This window comes from Nothobranchius furzeri, chromosome 12 (genome assembly GCF_043380555.1).
Source record: "Nothobranchius furzeri strain GRZ-AD chromosome 12, NfurGRZ-RIMD1, whole genome shotgun sequence".
Taxonomy (NCBI): domain Eukaryota; kingdom Metazoa; phylum Chordata; class Actinopteri; order Cyprinodontiformes; family Nothobranchiidae; genus Nothobranchius; species Nothobranchius furzeri.
The window spans coordinates 47,394,290-47,409,884 of record NC_091752.1 but is presented as its reverse complement, the minus strand read 5'-3'; the positions used below and the strand labels follow the sequence as shown (position 1 = coordinate 47,409,884).

The following is a 15,595-nucleotide window of genomic DNA, read 5'->3' as shown; positions in this document are numbered from 1 at the left end:
CTAACATGAACGATCATGTGTTAAATTAGTTTTTGAGGTGGCGACACCTGATTGTGGCCGTGCTCAGGAGGCAGATCTACCGACCGCGAAAACAGCGGAGCGCTCCCTGCTTGGCGGCCGCATCAGTGATCTGTGAGTCGGAGGACAAGGTGATGTGCCCCGCTCCACAGCGGCGAAACACATCAGGCGCAAATAAAAGACAGAAAACATTAAAGGAAATGAACCGACATGAACGATCGCGTGTCGGTACCTACGCTCTGACACAGCGCGTTGCCCCCCTGAGCGCAGGAGCTTGTCACCTGCTGACAGCAGGCTGCTGTCTTTTCCGAGGGCTGCATCTTGCCGGTCATTATCACGTGACAGCGACTAGTCGACGACAGGCATAAAAAGTCACTATAGTGAAGTCGACTAGTTCATACAACCCCTGCTACTGCTCCCCAGAGTGTTCTGCAGCATAATCAGCACGTTCTCTTTGAACTTGATAGTGTAATGACCTGGCTGGGGTTGTAAGCCAGGTGCATTCTGGGTATTGTGTTATATGTGTTTCCTATCGTTCTGCTGGTTCCTATGTGCTGATTTGCGTTTTGTGTGAGTGTTATGTAAGCCACAGGGAAGGTGATGTGTGTTCTGTGGAGTGGGTTGAATTAGCATGGTTAACTGACACCGTGACTCTGTGTGGTAGGAGCATGATAGAGGATCGTGTCTGTAGCGTTACAAAGCGTTGAAGCAAAAGAAAAAGCCTAATAAAGGTCTGTGAATGATCCCTGATGATGAAACTTTGGCTGAATAGCGCTTGTTCCCGTCTCCAATGTGGCGACACATCCAGGAGCCGTCTGAGGAGTATCCCAGAATCTCACATCGTCTTCAGCTAATAAAGCTTATATGATTACGCACAAGCGTGACGCGTCAACCCGGTCTCACAGTAAGACCGGGTTGGACCTGTTCAGGTTTACGCAGACAATCTTTACATTTAGAATTGGCATACAGATGTAAAATTAATGCAGTAAAATATAAAGCATTTTATTTAAATATCCATTCATTATTTTACAAACACAGAGCCGCATCAGATGGATGGAAGAGCTGCATGCGGCTCCAGAGCCGCCGACCCCTGTGCTAGCCTACTTTATTGTCCCCAGCAATTTTTAAACCCCACTCAAGTGTATGGTTATTGTCCCCAGCAATTCTGGAAACAAACTGACGCCCTTGTTAAACTGCATTACTCCAGTCCCAACACTGATTAATTCATGCACTTAAACATTAATGTTCTGATTTTATTGAAAAACTTGTTCTGTAATAGTTACTATTGTGATCAAAAATATTTAATCTCAATTCTGAGGCAGCTCTGTAAATAGTTTTCAAGTAAACAATAGTTTATAAATAAACAACTTCTGATCAATCCATATCAATTTCAGATTCAAAATAATGTATTGATGTAAACCACACCCACTAATTTCCCAATAATAAATAAGGTGCATTCATCTGTGTATCTCCTTTGATCTGCATTAGTGATGTTTTCAGCACCAGAACAATGAAGCAAAGAAACAGATTCCTGAGTTTATGTTAGTAATTTTATTTATTAGGTGCATCTGATCTGTTCTATTTTTCTCTGAAATGAGATCAAATCAGTGCTTCTATTAGTTGTCTCCTCTCTGCACTAGAAAAATGTACTTTACTATAATATTACAACAATTTTTACACAAATTTTGAACATGTTTGTGGTCTGGAGGCTTTCAGTTTGACAAGCTCCACATTGTACACTGCCTGGCCAAAAAGGTCACCACCTGGATTGAACTGAGCAAAAGGCCTTATTCAAATATCCGTCTGTTAAAGCAGGCGCAGGTCATTGGCATCAAGCAGAGAGCAGGTAAAAGTGGCTTGCCCAAGGATGCAGAATAACTGAGTACGGTCTGGGATGGAGGAAACAAGTCCTGATTACTGGATGACCCCTCTTCTTCCCTCCAGAGCACCCATGCACCCATCATGCCTAGTGCCAGCTGTACACGCCTGTCGGGGCAGACGATGGCGTGGTGTTGATGCAGTGGGTCAGGTGTAAGTTCAGCAACAATATGAGCCCAAAGAATGAATCAGAATCAGAATCATTATAATAAAGTACATGTATGTTATTATAATTTATCCTCATGTAATTCCCTTTTCATCTAATTGAAATGAGCGCCGTTATGGCTGCTCTCGTGGTCTGCCTGTATCTGTTTTGTCTACATGTGTGTGTGTGTAACTTTGGCCAGGCTGTGCTGCGGAGTCAAGTTCCTATGCTTTGGGACACTGGAGCACTGACAATAAAGCTGATTCTGATTCACTGTAATGCATCTTGATGTTCTTAACAAATAAATTAAATCAAAGATATTGGTCAATAATGCCAAATATGTAAATTTGTGTTTCAGTCATTTTTACACTGGCTTAAAAATACTTCATTAAGTCTACTAAGCAGGGGTGTAGAACGTTTTTAACAGGGCCAGCCCAGTTATGATCTTGGACCAAAATAAAGGGGGCAGAAAGTCAAATAAAGGGGGCAAAAGGAGATGTTTTTCCAGACGCCAAGAAAAATTAAATGCCAAACCCTCCCAAGTGTGTCACTGAGAGTTTAAAACAAAAAATATTCTTGTGCAAATATTGGTGTATTCACCTTTAATACTAGTTATTAAAATGTAGTAGTTGCTGGATTGGTGCAGTTCAAAGTGGAGTGCATCAAATAAAACAATATTAACATAAAGGTGAGACGTGTCATAATTCTCCCCACCACCACCACCACCACCACAGCTGGAAGAATTCCTAGGGGAAACACTGCATAAGAATGCCCATCGGTATGACTGGTACAAGGGCAGCCTAGGTTACAGGTTAGTTGTATCTTCTGACCTGAGACCGTATGTTTTGGACACTCGAGTAAAGAGAGGAGCGAAGCTGTTAACTGAGCACCACCTGGTGGTGATCTGGATCAGATGGCAGGGAAAGATTTTGCGCAGACTTGGTAGACCCAAACGTATTGTGAGGGTCTGCTGGGAACGCCTGACAGATGAACCTGTCCAGATGGTCTTCAACTCCAACCTGCGGCAGAGCTTTGACCACGTCCGGGCAGCAGTGAAGGACATTGAGTCTGAATGGGCCTTGTTCTGCTCTGCAATTATCGAGGCGGCTGTTGCTAGCTGTGGTCGCAAGGTGGTCAGTGCCAGTCGTAGCAGTAACCCTCGTACCCGCTGGTGGACACCAGAGGTTAAGGGAGCTGTAAAGCTGAAGGAGGTGGTCTACAGGGCGTGGCTGGTCTGTGGGTCTCCGGAGGCAGCAGACAGGTACTGGAGGACCAAGCGAAGTGCAGCAGTGGCAGTTGCCGAGGCAAAATCCCTGTCGTGGGAGGATTTTGGCAAGACCGTGGAGAAAGACTATCAATCGGCTCCAAAGAGGTTCTGGCAAACCATCTGGTGCCTCAGGGGAGGAAGGCAGCTACTTTCTCACACTGTTTACAGTGGGAATGGGAAGCTGTTCATGTCAACTGGGGCTATAGTCGGGCGGTGGAAGGAATACTTTAAGGAGCTCTTCAACCCCACCGACACACATTCCGAGGAGGAACTAGAGCTGGGAGACCTGGGCATGGACTGTCCAATCTCTGGGGCAGAAGTTGCTGAAGTAATCCTACAACTATGCAGCGGTGGAGCCCCTGGGGTGGATGAGATCCGACCTGGGTATCTCAAGGCTTTGGATGTTGTAGGACTTTCTTCGTTGACACATCTCTGCGACACTGTGTGGTCATCAGGGGCAGTTCCTGTGGAGTGGCAGACTGGGGTGGTGGTCCCAAATTTTTAAAAGAGGGACCAGAGGGTGTGTTCCAACTATAGGGGGATCACACTCCTCAGCTTCTCGGGAAATGTCTACTCCAGGGTACTGGAGAGGAGGGTCCAGTCGATAGTTGAACCTCAGAGGAGGAGCAATGTGGTTTTTGTCCTGGCTGTGGAACTGTGGACCAACTCTTTACCCTTGCTAGGGTGATGGGGTCATGGGAGTTTGTCCAACAAATCCACATGTGTTTTGTGGATTTAGTGAAGGCTTATGACCGTGTCCCCAGAGTCGCCCTGTGGGGAACACTCCAGGAGTATGGGCCATTCAGTCCTTGTACCAGAGGGGTGTGAGTTTGGTCCACATAGCCGGCAGTGAGTCGAATCTGTTCCTAGTGAGGGTTGGACTCGGCCAGGGCTGCCTTTTGTCACCGGTCCTGTTTATAACGTTTATGGACAGGATTTCTAGGCACAGCCGTGGTGTGGAGGGTGTGGAGTTTGGTGGCAGGAGAATCTAATCTCTGCTTTATGCAGAAGTCTGGGCCTCCCTTCTTAGGCCCTGTCCACACGTAGCCGGGGATCTGCCAAAACGTAGATATTTTTCTACGTTTTGGCCTGTCATCCACACGAAAACGGAGTTTTTTCACACAAAAACGGATCTTTTTAAAAACCCCGGCCAAAGTGAAGATCTGCGTTTTCTCCGTTTTGGGTGTCTGCGTGTGGACAGACAAAACCGGAGTTTTAAGGTCCGCAACATCACTTTCCGCGACAAAAAACTGCTGACATCACGTGTGCGACCTGTGTTTACACTAGCCGACAGCATGGATGCCCTCTGAGCTGCGCTCGCTTTATCAATTGTCCAAGCGCTTTTTGCTTCCTTGTTTTTGTAAGCGGAATTACTTCTCCTTGCGGAAGACCACAGACGAAGGACGAGGTTAAGAACGGGGGAAGTACTGCCGCCTACAGGTCTGGTATGTCCTTAACAACGTATTTATCCGGGTACGTGTGGACAGAGTTTTTTTTAAACGAGGTGGTGTGGATGCAAGTTTTTGGAGGGGCGGATATTCGTTTAAAAAAAACGGCTACGTGTGGACTAGGCCTTAGGCTGCTGCCCTGCGAACCGACCCTGGATAAGCGGAAGAAAATGGGTGGATGTAAATGTAACCATGTTATGTTTTTCACACACCTGTTCACAGAAAACATACAGGTGAAATAAAAATCTTCTGTTTACACATGTGCCCTTGTCAGGTGAACTCCCTGCAGGAGGAGGTGGAGCGTCTTCAGTCTGAGCTCCTCGTCATCACTCAGGAGAAAGTAAGCCATGCCCAAGAGGTGTTAGAGCTGTACAGCAAGCTCAGTGAGGCTGAAAATCAGGTGAGGTCACCTGGAGCTTTTTGAGTCAGTTTGACAGTTTTGGTCTGATGGGTTTATGTTCTGCAGGTGGTGCAGCTGGAGGCAAATTTCCAGAAGCTGCTGAAGAAGGAGGAGCTCCACCAGGAGCTGCAGGAGACCCAGGAGCAGGCCTCCATCACTCTGCAGGAGCAGATCCACAGGATGAAAGTCCAGAACCAGGAGCTCCAACAGCAGGTATTACCCAGTTCATCAGGGTGGAGGAGGTTAGGGTTAGTGAGGAAGGCCTGCTGATTGGTTGATGTTTGTGTCAGGTGTCTAAACTGCAGGTCCAGGAGGTTCAAGTCCAGAAACTGACCCAGGAGCTGCATACCCTGAAGTCTAGACTGATGGATGTTGAGGCAGCCCTAACCCAGGCCCAAGACCAGGTCAGGATCCGGGTCAGAACCACGATTGAAAGGAGATGGATTAATTAGACACAACAAACTAATTCAAATGGAGTTCTAATGCAATGGCTAGAAGAGTTAGACCTGTTCTTTATGAACGTAGGGCGAGTTTTTACATGACAGAAAAAACCAATCAGAACAGAACTTCTTCAGCGCTCAGAGCCAGACCACAGCTTTCTGTGTCTGTGTTACAAAAGCAGCAGCCAGGGGCGTGGCTATGGGTGGGCCCAGGATCACCCACTTCCAACCAGGGCCCACCCACTCAAATGGCATCCCTAAAAAATGCCATGTACATTTATTTTATTTTGGAGAGGTGTCTTTTCAGTCCTTCACACAATGAAATGAAACAGAATTAAATTTTAATTAATACTATTTCTGATATTCTTTCTATCAATATATATTTCTAGATAGATAGATCCATCTATATCTATATAGATACAGATATATCTATATAGATAAAGATCGATCTATCTATATATAGATATAGATGGTTTTACGGCCCCCAGCTCGACTAAGAGATGACGTGGTTCGGGGGCATAAAGAAATGTTTGTGAACAGGAACAAACCAAGATTCACTCTCTTAAAGGAGTTTATTTAACTAAGAAGTCACTGCTTTATGCAGATAAAGGGATAAAATCTTACAAAAACAAGAGACGTCCAAAACTGGAGATTAACAACCATAATAAACACAAAGCGCAGGGGATTAAAACCGGGTAAAGAATGAGCTAGATTGACCAAAAACTCCACCAAAAGGGTGAGCTAGATCTCTTTAACGAGGATGCTGAAGAAACACAAAACAAGCTCTAGATGACTAGGAAGTGATTGTCAATACCACTCAGGTAAGCATAGAGAGACTTTAACATCTGGACGAGGAGGGAAAAGAGGAGAGCTAACACCTGTCTGTTCTCTTCTCAACTTTCCCCCTTCCTGTATCACCTGAAGCTCCCTTTTAACAGGAAGCCTCACTGATTGAAATCAGTTACACCTGGCTCAGCTAGAGCCAGGAAAGCAGGTAGTGACACTGAGGCCACCTAGTGGCCACAAAACAGACGGCGTCCGTTACACCTCCTCCCTCAAAACAACAACCACAAGGTCATCTTGTGGTTGTTGCTTTCGAAGTCATGAGCGCTCCCGCTAACTGAATCTAAAAGGTAACTAACTGACCCTGGTCTTCATGGAGACGGAGAGGTGGGCTGATTAAACACAAATAATCAGTGCGCCGACCCCGCAGCGCCACTGAGTGTTCCAGAGATGGAGAGGCTCCTCTCCAACACTAACCTCTATGGTCCCCAACACTATTAAAACAACCAAAGGAACAACACCCAAAGGGGTGAAGTTCATGAACCTGCCAGGGAGCCTCAATCTACATGACTTCTCGAAAAGGCGTCAGCCATCACGTTATCCGTTCCTTTCTTGTGGCGGACTTCTGGGTTGAACTCTTGGAGGAGGAGGGCCCATCTCATCAGACGCTGGTTGGAGTTGAACATGCATCCCAAGAAGGTCAGCGGGTTGTGGTCTGTAAAGACAACTGTGGTGAAATGACTGTTGACATAAACATGGAAATGTTGTAGGGACCAAATTAATGCCAAAGTTTCCTTTTCAATGGTGGAGTACGCGCGTTGTGACTGACTGAATTTCCTAGAGAAGTAACAGACAGGGTGATCAAGCCCATCGGCATCTTCTTGAAGGAGAACAGCTCCTGCTTCGGCGTCAGAGGCATCAACCTCAAGTTTAAATGGCCGGGACAGGTCAGGAGCAGCCAGGATCGGAGCACAACAAAGCAGGTTTCTAAGAGAAAGGAAAGCCTGGTGACAGTCTTGGGTCCAAGAGAAAGGAATGTTAGTACTCAACATATCTGTTAAAAGTTTCGCAACAGTCGAAAAGTTCCTACAAAAACATCGGTAATAACCACCCACGCCTAGGAACCGTCTTGGCTCCCTCCGTGTGGTAGGAGGAGGAAAAGAGATGATGGCCTGGATTTTGTCAGTTAGGGCCCTTACTTGACCTTGACCTACTTCTTTTCCTAGATACCGGACAGTTGCTTTAACAAACTCGCATTTTGCGAGGTTCAAAGTTAGATTAGCGGACTTGAGTCTATCAAACACATTTTGTAAGGTCTGACGGTGAAAATCCCAGCGCGCCGCCAATCACCAAGATGAAGAACGGCTTCCATGTTGTGGGATTTTAATGGCTCCAATACAAACGTCCACAGTTGCTGCAGGCTGTGCGGGACTTTCCCGCATTATAAAACTAGATTTACGAGAAGCGACTATATAACGCGCAATACCCGCAATCCTGCAGTGAATTTCAGGCCCTGTAGATAGATAGATAGATAGATAGATAGATAGATAGATAGATAGATAGATAGATAGATAGATAGATAGATAGATAGATAGATAGATAGATAGATAGATAGATAGATAGATAGATAGATAGATAGATAGATAGATAGAGCGTGGTTAATCTACATACTAGGATTTGGTCTATATTTTAATCCAAAGATTAATGTTTAATTTAAGATATTTAAATTTAATAGCAAAAGTTTATTTATTGAATCAGAAGCTTAAAGGAATCTTTGCTTATTCAATAACCAAAATCTACACCATTCTGTGTTTCATTTCAATGAAGGTTTTAAAAAGTTAAGAATTTATTACTAACACTTTTAAAAATGACAATTTGAAAAAATGACAATTTGAAACAGCTTGATGTTAAACTTGTTATCAAAACAAACCTGTGACTGGATGGAAAACTAAAGTGGAATGCGAGGTTTGGATGCGTGAATGAATCTCAGAAGGTTTCTTTCAGAGAGAGAAGTGCATTCTGGGTGGAAAGTTGTTTTGCAGCTAACTGATGTTTCTTAGAGAAAACAGCATCGGACACAATCTGTGTTCTACATCACCCAGTTAGACGACCCTCTGTGTAGATCCGGAGGTCAAAGGAGGATGTTGTCAGCCTCAAGGTACTCGGTCCGGTAGAGAAGACCCGAGTGGAACCGATTCTCTGGTCCAGAGTTGTCGCAGGGTACACAGTGTTGAGCTTGCGTCTGGCTTAACTCTGAAGGAGTTTTTGCGTCATCTGGTTACAGGTGCGTTTATTCGGAGCAATTATATCGGCGTGACAGAATGCTTAGTGAGGCTGGGGCGGCCGACCCTCATCCTCTGGTGGGTTCAAGAACTGATGTTCAGCTGCAGAGATTTGGTTTTAACAAAACCTCAGAACACGTCCTCTCAGCATCAGAAAGCTTGATGTTATGGAGTAAAGACATGTGAGGTGGTTAACCTTTACCCTGGATTCACCCTCTGCATGAGGTGGTTAACGTGCAAATGACCTTCTGGTTTACTGAACACACATTTCTGATTATCATAAATAATAATTATTATTATTACCCAAATCATAATAAGTCATTCCAGTAATTAAATACATTTATACTGAACCAAGATGATTATTTATAATGATTATTATATGATTGTAATAAACAGTAATAAAGTCAAAGAGTTTATTAAAATTATTATTTAAAAATTATTATTTTAAAATCTTGAAGTGTCCTTCATCTTGGGACGGAACAGCAGCAGATAAAGATGGTGTTCAGCAGACATCACGGCTCCTGGCGGGTAATCTGTGGGGCAAAGTTACAGCTCGACTCAGCTTGACCCAGCTGGGAAAATGTGACCTTTGGTTCACAAATAAGAGGCCATTCATGACGCTACAGATAGATAGATGGATAGATCGATCGATCGATCGAAATATACTTGTTTTCAATTACATTTATTGGGCCCGCCCACAAATGAGTTTCTGGCTACGCCACTGCCGTGATGTTAAAGCCACGTCTGAGCAGCTCTGCAGATGCCCCTCAAGGCTTTTCACCCTGACACTATTCTACTTCCTGCTTGACTTCCTGTTTTGCCTGTGTGAGCAGGCTGTGCGAGCGGACACTGCCCTCAGTGTTGCGAAGGCCCAGCACCTGCGACAGGTGCAGCAGCTGCAGCAGCAGGCAGGCTGCGGGGAGCAGGTCGAGGTTCTTCAGGCCCAACTGGAGGCAGAGATGAAGAGGAGTCAGCAGCTGGAGGAGGTGGCAAAGCTGCAGGTCCAGCAGAGCGGCTCTCAAATCATCATGAAGCAGGTGTGTCAGAGGCAAAAGCACCTGTGTGATGCCTGTTGGTCTGAACTGATGTCCTGCCTCTGTTCAGAAGCAGTTTGACAAGGCCACGGTAGCGCTGCAGCAGCGGGTTGAGGAGCTGGAGGCCCAGCTGAAGGCACTCCGCCTGGTTCTGCAGGAGAAGATCAACCAGCTCAAAGAGCAGGTGAGCTTTATTTCTGATTCCAGGTTAGGCTCCTGCAGTTCTGTGGGTTAATCATTGCTCTCGTCAGCAGCTGGTGAAGAACAACAGGACGAGTGAGATGATGAAGGATCTGTATGTGGAGAACTCCCAGTTGATGAAGGCCCTGCAGGTCACTGAGCTGCGCCAGAAAGAGGCAGAGAAGAAGAACCTACTGTTTGAGGAGAAGGTTCGAGTGCTCAACCAGCTTCTACGTGAGGCCGTTGCCACAGTGCTCGCTACCTGACCTCTCCGCACCTGGTCTGGGCCAGTCCGCAGTGAGAAGCTGTAGAGATCCCATCACTGATCCCTCTGATTTCCTGTCGGAATCCAGTTTCCATCCTTTAACCGTGATGATGTCACAAACCTCCTTAATAAACGAGCTGAATCATCAGACCAGCAGCTTTCTGACTCTGCCTCCACTAACCAAGTCACCTGGCGGTATCTTGTTGTGATGCCAAACTGATGGAGAAAGTATTTGAGTTACAGCTTGTGGCTGTGGCCTCCTCACCTGTACAGGTGTTTGTCTCAGAAGGATTCCAGTATTATGTCACTGGATTGCAGTGTAGGAGAGTAACATACGTATTTATTTGGGTACTTTTAAAGCTTGATATACTACCCTACACTTTTACCAATATGATGTGAATTTCCATATGAATATGGAAATCCAGTCTGATTGGTGTTTTAATGTTCAACCAGAAGATTTAGAATTCTTTGTTTATTCAGGGATTGTCAGACACTTCGTTTTAATTCAAGAAGAGAGTCAAGTTTATAAAGAGTAAGAAATTTATTTTCTAAAGAATTAAAAACCTGACACTAGGACACTTAATGTGATGAATGTGAGGTGTGAATGTGATGTTATCAGAACCTTCGTATCTGGAGAAACTTTTGAGTTCTGAGTGGGAGTGAATTTGGTCTGCTATAAACTATAGTGATGGTTTCTAAAACCACATCAGACGCAATCTGAGACTACGTACCCTTCGTCAGAGACCCCGTGGTAGATCCAGGCTGTCAGGTAGTCGGATGGACCCCAAAGGTACCGAAGTCCGTAGGAGAAACCGCAGTACGACCTGACCGGTCTCGAGATGTCTCCAGGTCACCACAGTTTGCATCTTAGGAATAACTCTTAAGGAGCTGAAGTTGGTTCAGCTTTATTCTGAAGGAACCATTTGCGGTCAGCTGTAGCATGCAATAGGTTTTGACAGCTTGTCAAAGATGCGATGGGAGCAGAGTTTCCCTTCGATGGCCAGTCAGAGTTAGGCTCAACTGAGTCACTCAGGGAGTGATGCTGTTTTAAATAATGGCCATATCTTGGTTTATTGATAAATCAGAACTTGCCTGTAAAGGGATGTTGCCAACAAACTCAGACACACACCTCCCTCAGATATGAAGATGCTGATTTTGTGGATAAAATATCTATGTGCAGTGACGTTGATTATAACTTGCATCATTGAGATATGGAGTGTCTTGTTCAGTGTGCTGATTAATGAAACATTACTAATCATGACATCAAAATGTGTCATATTAAAATGACAAATGTGTCATTGAATTAGGCACCGATTATTCAAACATCAACATTATTATACATATAACATTTGTTCATTCAACCATATTATTTTTTAACTTACGAGTTGTAAAAGTTATTTCATGAGAGTGAGCAATCCTGTGGTCTTATCAAAAGAAGGCTTTGTTTGGGAACATAGGCTGGCATCTTGTTCCCCCTGAATGTCAACAAGGGCTTCAGAATCTTCTGGGCTTTAGAAGGCAGGATAGAAACTCCACTCAGATAGTGGAATTAGGTCTGTAGGTGACCGGACATTGTGTCGGTCAATATGTAGGTGAAAACTGACCATTTCTGGACGTTACAGCAGGCAGCATCAGTGTGTTTGCTGCTCTATTTCTCACCTGTTCAGGTGCAACACACCAAAGCTCACCTGTGGACCAAAGTGTGACTCATTATGTTTTTATCAGCTGCTTGTCATCTTTCTATGGCACCTGACACGTGAGTTTCTTCACTTCCAGGACCACAGAGACACAACAGAGGCCACAGAATGGGTACAACACTTTTATTTGTTGTGACCACACACACACACACACACACACACACACACACACACACACACACACACAATCTTCTCTCGTCACGACACCACGTGCTCCAAGACGCCCTGGCGAATCAGCTGCTCACATTTCCACCGAGGCAGGAAGTGCTGAGAACACAAACACAACTTCCTGTGAGCTGCTGCGTTCTAAGGCTTCACGTCACATGCACACACGCACACACACACACGGGCCACAGGATTCATCTCCTGGGAATAATGTGAGTGTGGGTCCATCCCAGATCCACAGCTGCTTCCTCTACATGTCAACACACACCTGTATGCTCCAGAGAGCTCCTGCTGCTGGTGATCAGGTAATCAATACACCTGATCCTGAGCTTCCTGTTGAGGCTGTGAGGACGGTCTGGTTCTGATGTCATGCTGTCGGCCCAATCGTGTGTGTGTGTGTGTGTGTGAGTGAGTGTTCATCCAAACTGCATCCTATTCTGACCTGGCTGTTCTTCTTCAGCAAGATCACCGTTCCATCCTCGATCTCAAACTCTCCATGGTCCTTAAGACACCTCACCTGGAAACAAACATGACATCAGCATGATGAGGACAGACCGTAGGTCAGAGGTCAGGCAGGTGTGACTCACCTGGATGTAGAGACTCTTTGGAGGCTTGATGTCCTGTGTGATGTCAAGCCCCTCCCCCTCACCAAGGGAACGCATGAAGGAAGCAAGAGACTTTTTATACTGACCAAACCACTGCACCTGAAAGCAACACACACACACACACTGAGCTGTTCTAATACAACACTGACACTTTCAAAATAAAAGTTTCAAGGAATTGAAAAGTTTGCTTTCTATGTGAAGCAGCAACAGGAAGTCTAAAACAGGAGGTGATGTCACACCGACCTCCTCTGCAGACATGTGGAAGCGAACGTTGGCGGGTAGAACGCTGCCGTACTCCCATCTCAGCGCTCTGATCCTCAGCAGGCGGTCGTACCTGTAAACAACAAACGGTAAAAAAAACCGTAGTGACTGCAGGTGAGGCTGGTCACATGACTGTGGGCGGAGTTACAGGTAGGCAGTGATGCAGCGCTGGTTCCTCAGCAGGCAGCAGTGACGCAGTTTGATGGAGGGGATGAGGTCTGAGCGCCCGAAGGACTTGGCCTCGTTCCTGAAACAGAAGATCAGCTGACTTACTGTAAGGTCACATACGGGTCATCTGGACTCAGGCCAGTCCAGAACCAGTATCTGACCTCTGGACCCCTCATCCTTCATGCATGAAAAGGCTCTTGAACCAGTTTGACCTTTTCTCTACAGGTGATGTGGGGTCAGAGGTCAGGTCAAACAGGAGAGGCCTCAGTATATGAGGAGGGTTTCTGTAGATAAACAAAACCAGAACCCGAACTCTGTGGTTGAAGCCGCATCTTTTTGATCTTTTACAGTTTAGTAGCGTTCAGATGTCGGTCCACCGAACCCTAGAACCAGAAGCAGCCTGAACTCACACGTCAGCTTGGTTCTGTTCGTACAGAGCCTCCATCTCCTGTAGAACCTGGCGCAGCCCGTCCTCCTGAAACAGAGCCAGCATGTGGGTTCTGGTTTAAGGAACAGTAGAACAGCATGCTACCGGGTTAAATCAGAGCCGAACTGTAGCCGGTGTTCCGTTTAAGCTATCCTTTGGTCTACTGGTTCTTAAGACTTCTGCTTCTGTTGGCAACATCTGAACAACCTTAAACCAGCTTGGCTGTACACGGAGTCAGCTGCTGCGACCGTTACCCGCGTTCCTCACGTTGAAAGCGGGCAGCTGTCCGTCGCTCATCCGGTGCAGCTCCCGGATCATCTCCATGGCCTTCTCGCAGAACATCCCGAACTCTCGATCAGAAAACTTATCCGTTTCTCCTCCGTGAAGACCGAACGGTGTTGGCGGGAAAAGCTTTGTTGATCACGTGACCCGGTGACGTAGATCCGTTGTCGGTACCAGATCGGCTCCGGCATAGATATGTATGTATAAACACTAGATGCCTCGTCCCCACTGTTCGTCAATGGGATGCGACGTAGGAACGTGGCGGCCATCTTACCTCAGACCGCTGCCCCCCTTTCTCAAGCAACTCTAACTTGCTCAATTTTCAACCGATTTTCAAAAGGCTTAATTTGTTATAAACGCCAAAGATGTGTCTATGAAATAAGATGGGTTTGGCCGAGAAATTCCTGTTATTTCACTCCACAAAGCATTTAATCTTTCATTAACACATTTAATTGTAAGCTACAGTAATTAGTTAGATTTTCTCCTCCTTGAACCGTCACCTTATCGTGGTGGAGGAGTTTGAGTGCCCTAATGATCCTAGGAGCTATGTTGTCTGGGGCACTTAGTGCCCCTGGTAGGGTCTCCCATGACAAATTGGTCTTAGGTGAAGGGTGAGACAAAGAACGGTTCGAAGGATCTTTCATGGCGGTTAAAACGAAGAGTCGGAGTACCCGGCCCGGAGGGTTACCGGGGTCCCACCCTGGAGCCAGGCCTGGGGTTGGGGCCCGTGAGCGAGCGCCTGGTGGCCGGGCTTTCGCCCATGGGGCCCGGCCGGGCCCAGCCCGAACCGGATACATGGGCTCGTCCAACTGTGGACCCACCACCCGCAGGAGGAACATGAAGGGTCCGGTGCAATGCGAATCGGGTGGCAGACCAAGGCGGGAGCCTTGGCGGTCCAATCCCCGGACAAGAAAACTAGTTTTTGGGACATGGAACGTCACCTCGCTGGCGGGGAAGGAGCCGGAGCTTGTGGCAGAGGTTGAGTGGTACCGGCTAGATATAGTCGAACTCACCTCGACACATTGCATTGGCTCTGGGACCCGAGACCTGGAGAGGGGTTGGACACTCTACTTTGCTGGAGTTGCTCCGGGTGAGAGGCGGAGGGCTGGGGTTGGCTTTTTGTTAGCCCAGAGACTCTCTGCCTGTGTGTTGGGGTTTACCCCGGGGGACAAGAGGGTAGCTTCCTTGCGCCTTCGGGTCGGAGAACGGGTCCTGACTGTTGTTTGTGCTTATGGGCCAAATATCAGTTCAGAGTACCCACCCTTTTTGGAGTCCCTGGGACGAGTGCTAGATAGTGCTCCATCAGGGGACTCCATTGTCCTGCTGGGGGACTTCAATGCTCACGTGGGCAATGACAGCTTGACCTGGAGGGGTGTGATTGGGAGGAACGGCCCACCTAATCTGAACTCGAGCGGTGTTTTGTTATTGGACTTCTGTGCAAGCCGCAGTTTGGCCATAACGAACACCATGTTCGAACATAAGGATGCCCACCGGTACACTTGGTACCAGGGCAGCCTAGGTCACAGGTCGATGATAGATTTTGTAGTCGTATCATCTGACCTGCGGCCGTATGTTTTGGACACCCGAGTGAAGAGAGGGGCGGAGCTGTCAACTGATCACCACCTGGTGGTGAGTTGGATCAGATGGCAAGGGAACATGCCGCGTAGACCTGGCAGACCCAAACGCATAGTGAGGGTCTGCTGGGAACGCCTGGCAGAAGAACCTGTCAAGACGGTCTTCAACTCCCACCTCCGGCAGAGCTTTGACCACGTCCCGAGAGCAGTGGGGGACATTGAGTCCGAGTGGGCCTTGTTCCACTCTGCGATTGTCGAGGCGGCTGTTGCTAGCTG

At 46.8% G+C, this 15,595-nt stretch overlaps 2 protein-coding genes across 10 annotated transcripts in view; one reads left to right on the top strand and one right to left on the bottom strand.

Moving 5' to 3' along the window:
- The window catches only part of ninl (ninein-like), a 100,062-nt gene extending 89,772 nt beyond the window's left edge, over nt 1–10,290 (top strand). For 5 of the 8 annotated variants that reach the window (XM_054735122.2, XM_054735118.2, XM_054735116.2 and 2 more), the window contains 6 exons: nt 5,031–5,156; nt 5,223–5,369; nt 5,447–5,560; nt 9,495–9,698; nt 9,766–9,879; nt 9,950–10,290. In XM_054735122.2, the coding sequence (XP_054591097.2) occupies nt 5,031–5,156; nt 5,223–5,369; nt 5,447–5,560; nt 9,495–9,698; nt 9,766–9,879; nt 9,950–10,141 (897 nt within the window). In that variant the 3' untranslated portion in view covers nt 10,142–10,290. The remainder of the gene's footprint in view (nt 1–5,030; nt 5,157–5,222; nt 5,370–5,446; nt 5,561–9,494; nt 9,699–9,765; nt 9,880–9,949) is intronic. The other 3 variants (XM_054735119.2, XM_054735117.2, XM_054735115.2) reach the window with 2 other exon arrangements.
- Nucleotides 10,291–11,945: 1,655 nt separating this feature from the next.
- Nucleotides 11,946–13,914, bottom strand: gins1 (GINS complex subunit 1 (Psf1 homolog)). 2 transcript variants are annotated; one of them, XM_015941838.3, is made up of 7 exons: nt 13,731–13,914; nt 13,447–13,511; nt 13,017–13,115; nt 12,851–12,941; nt 12,590–12,706; nt 12,445–12,519; nt 11,946–12,104 (listed from the first exon to the last, which is right to left on the bottom strand). In XM_015941838.3, exons 1-7 carry the CDS (start codon nt 13,803–13,805, stop codon nt 12,036–12,038), a joined length of 591 nt encoding a protein of 196 aa, XP_015797324.1. In that variant the 5' UTR covers nt 13,806–13,914; the 3' UTR covers nt 11,946–12,035. The 2 variants fall into 2 exon arrangements, with proteins under 2 accessions (XP_015797324.1, XP_015797325.1); XM_015941839.3 differs by having other exon boundaries at nt 13,718–13,839.
- Nucleotides 13,915–15,595: the final 1,681 nt, after the last annotated feature.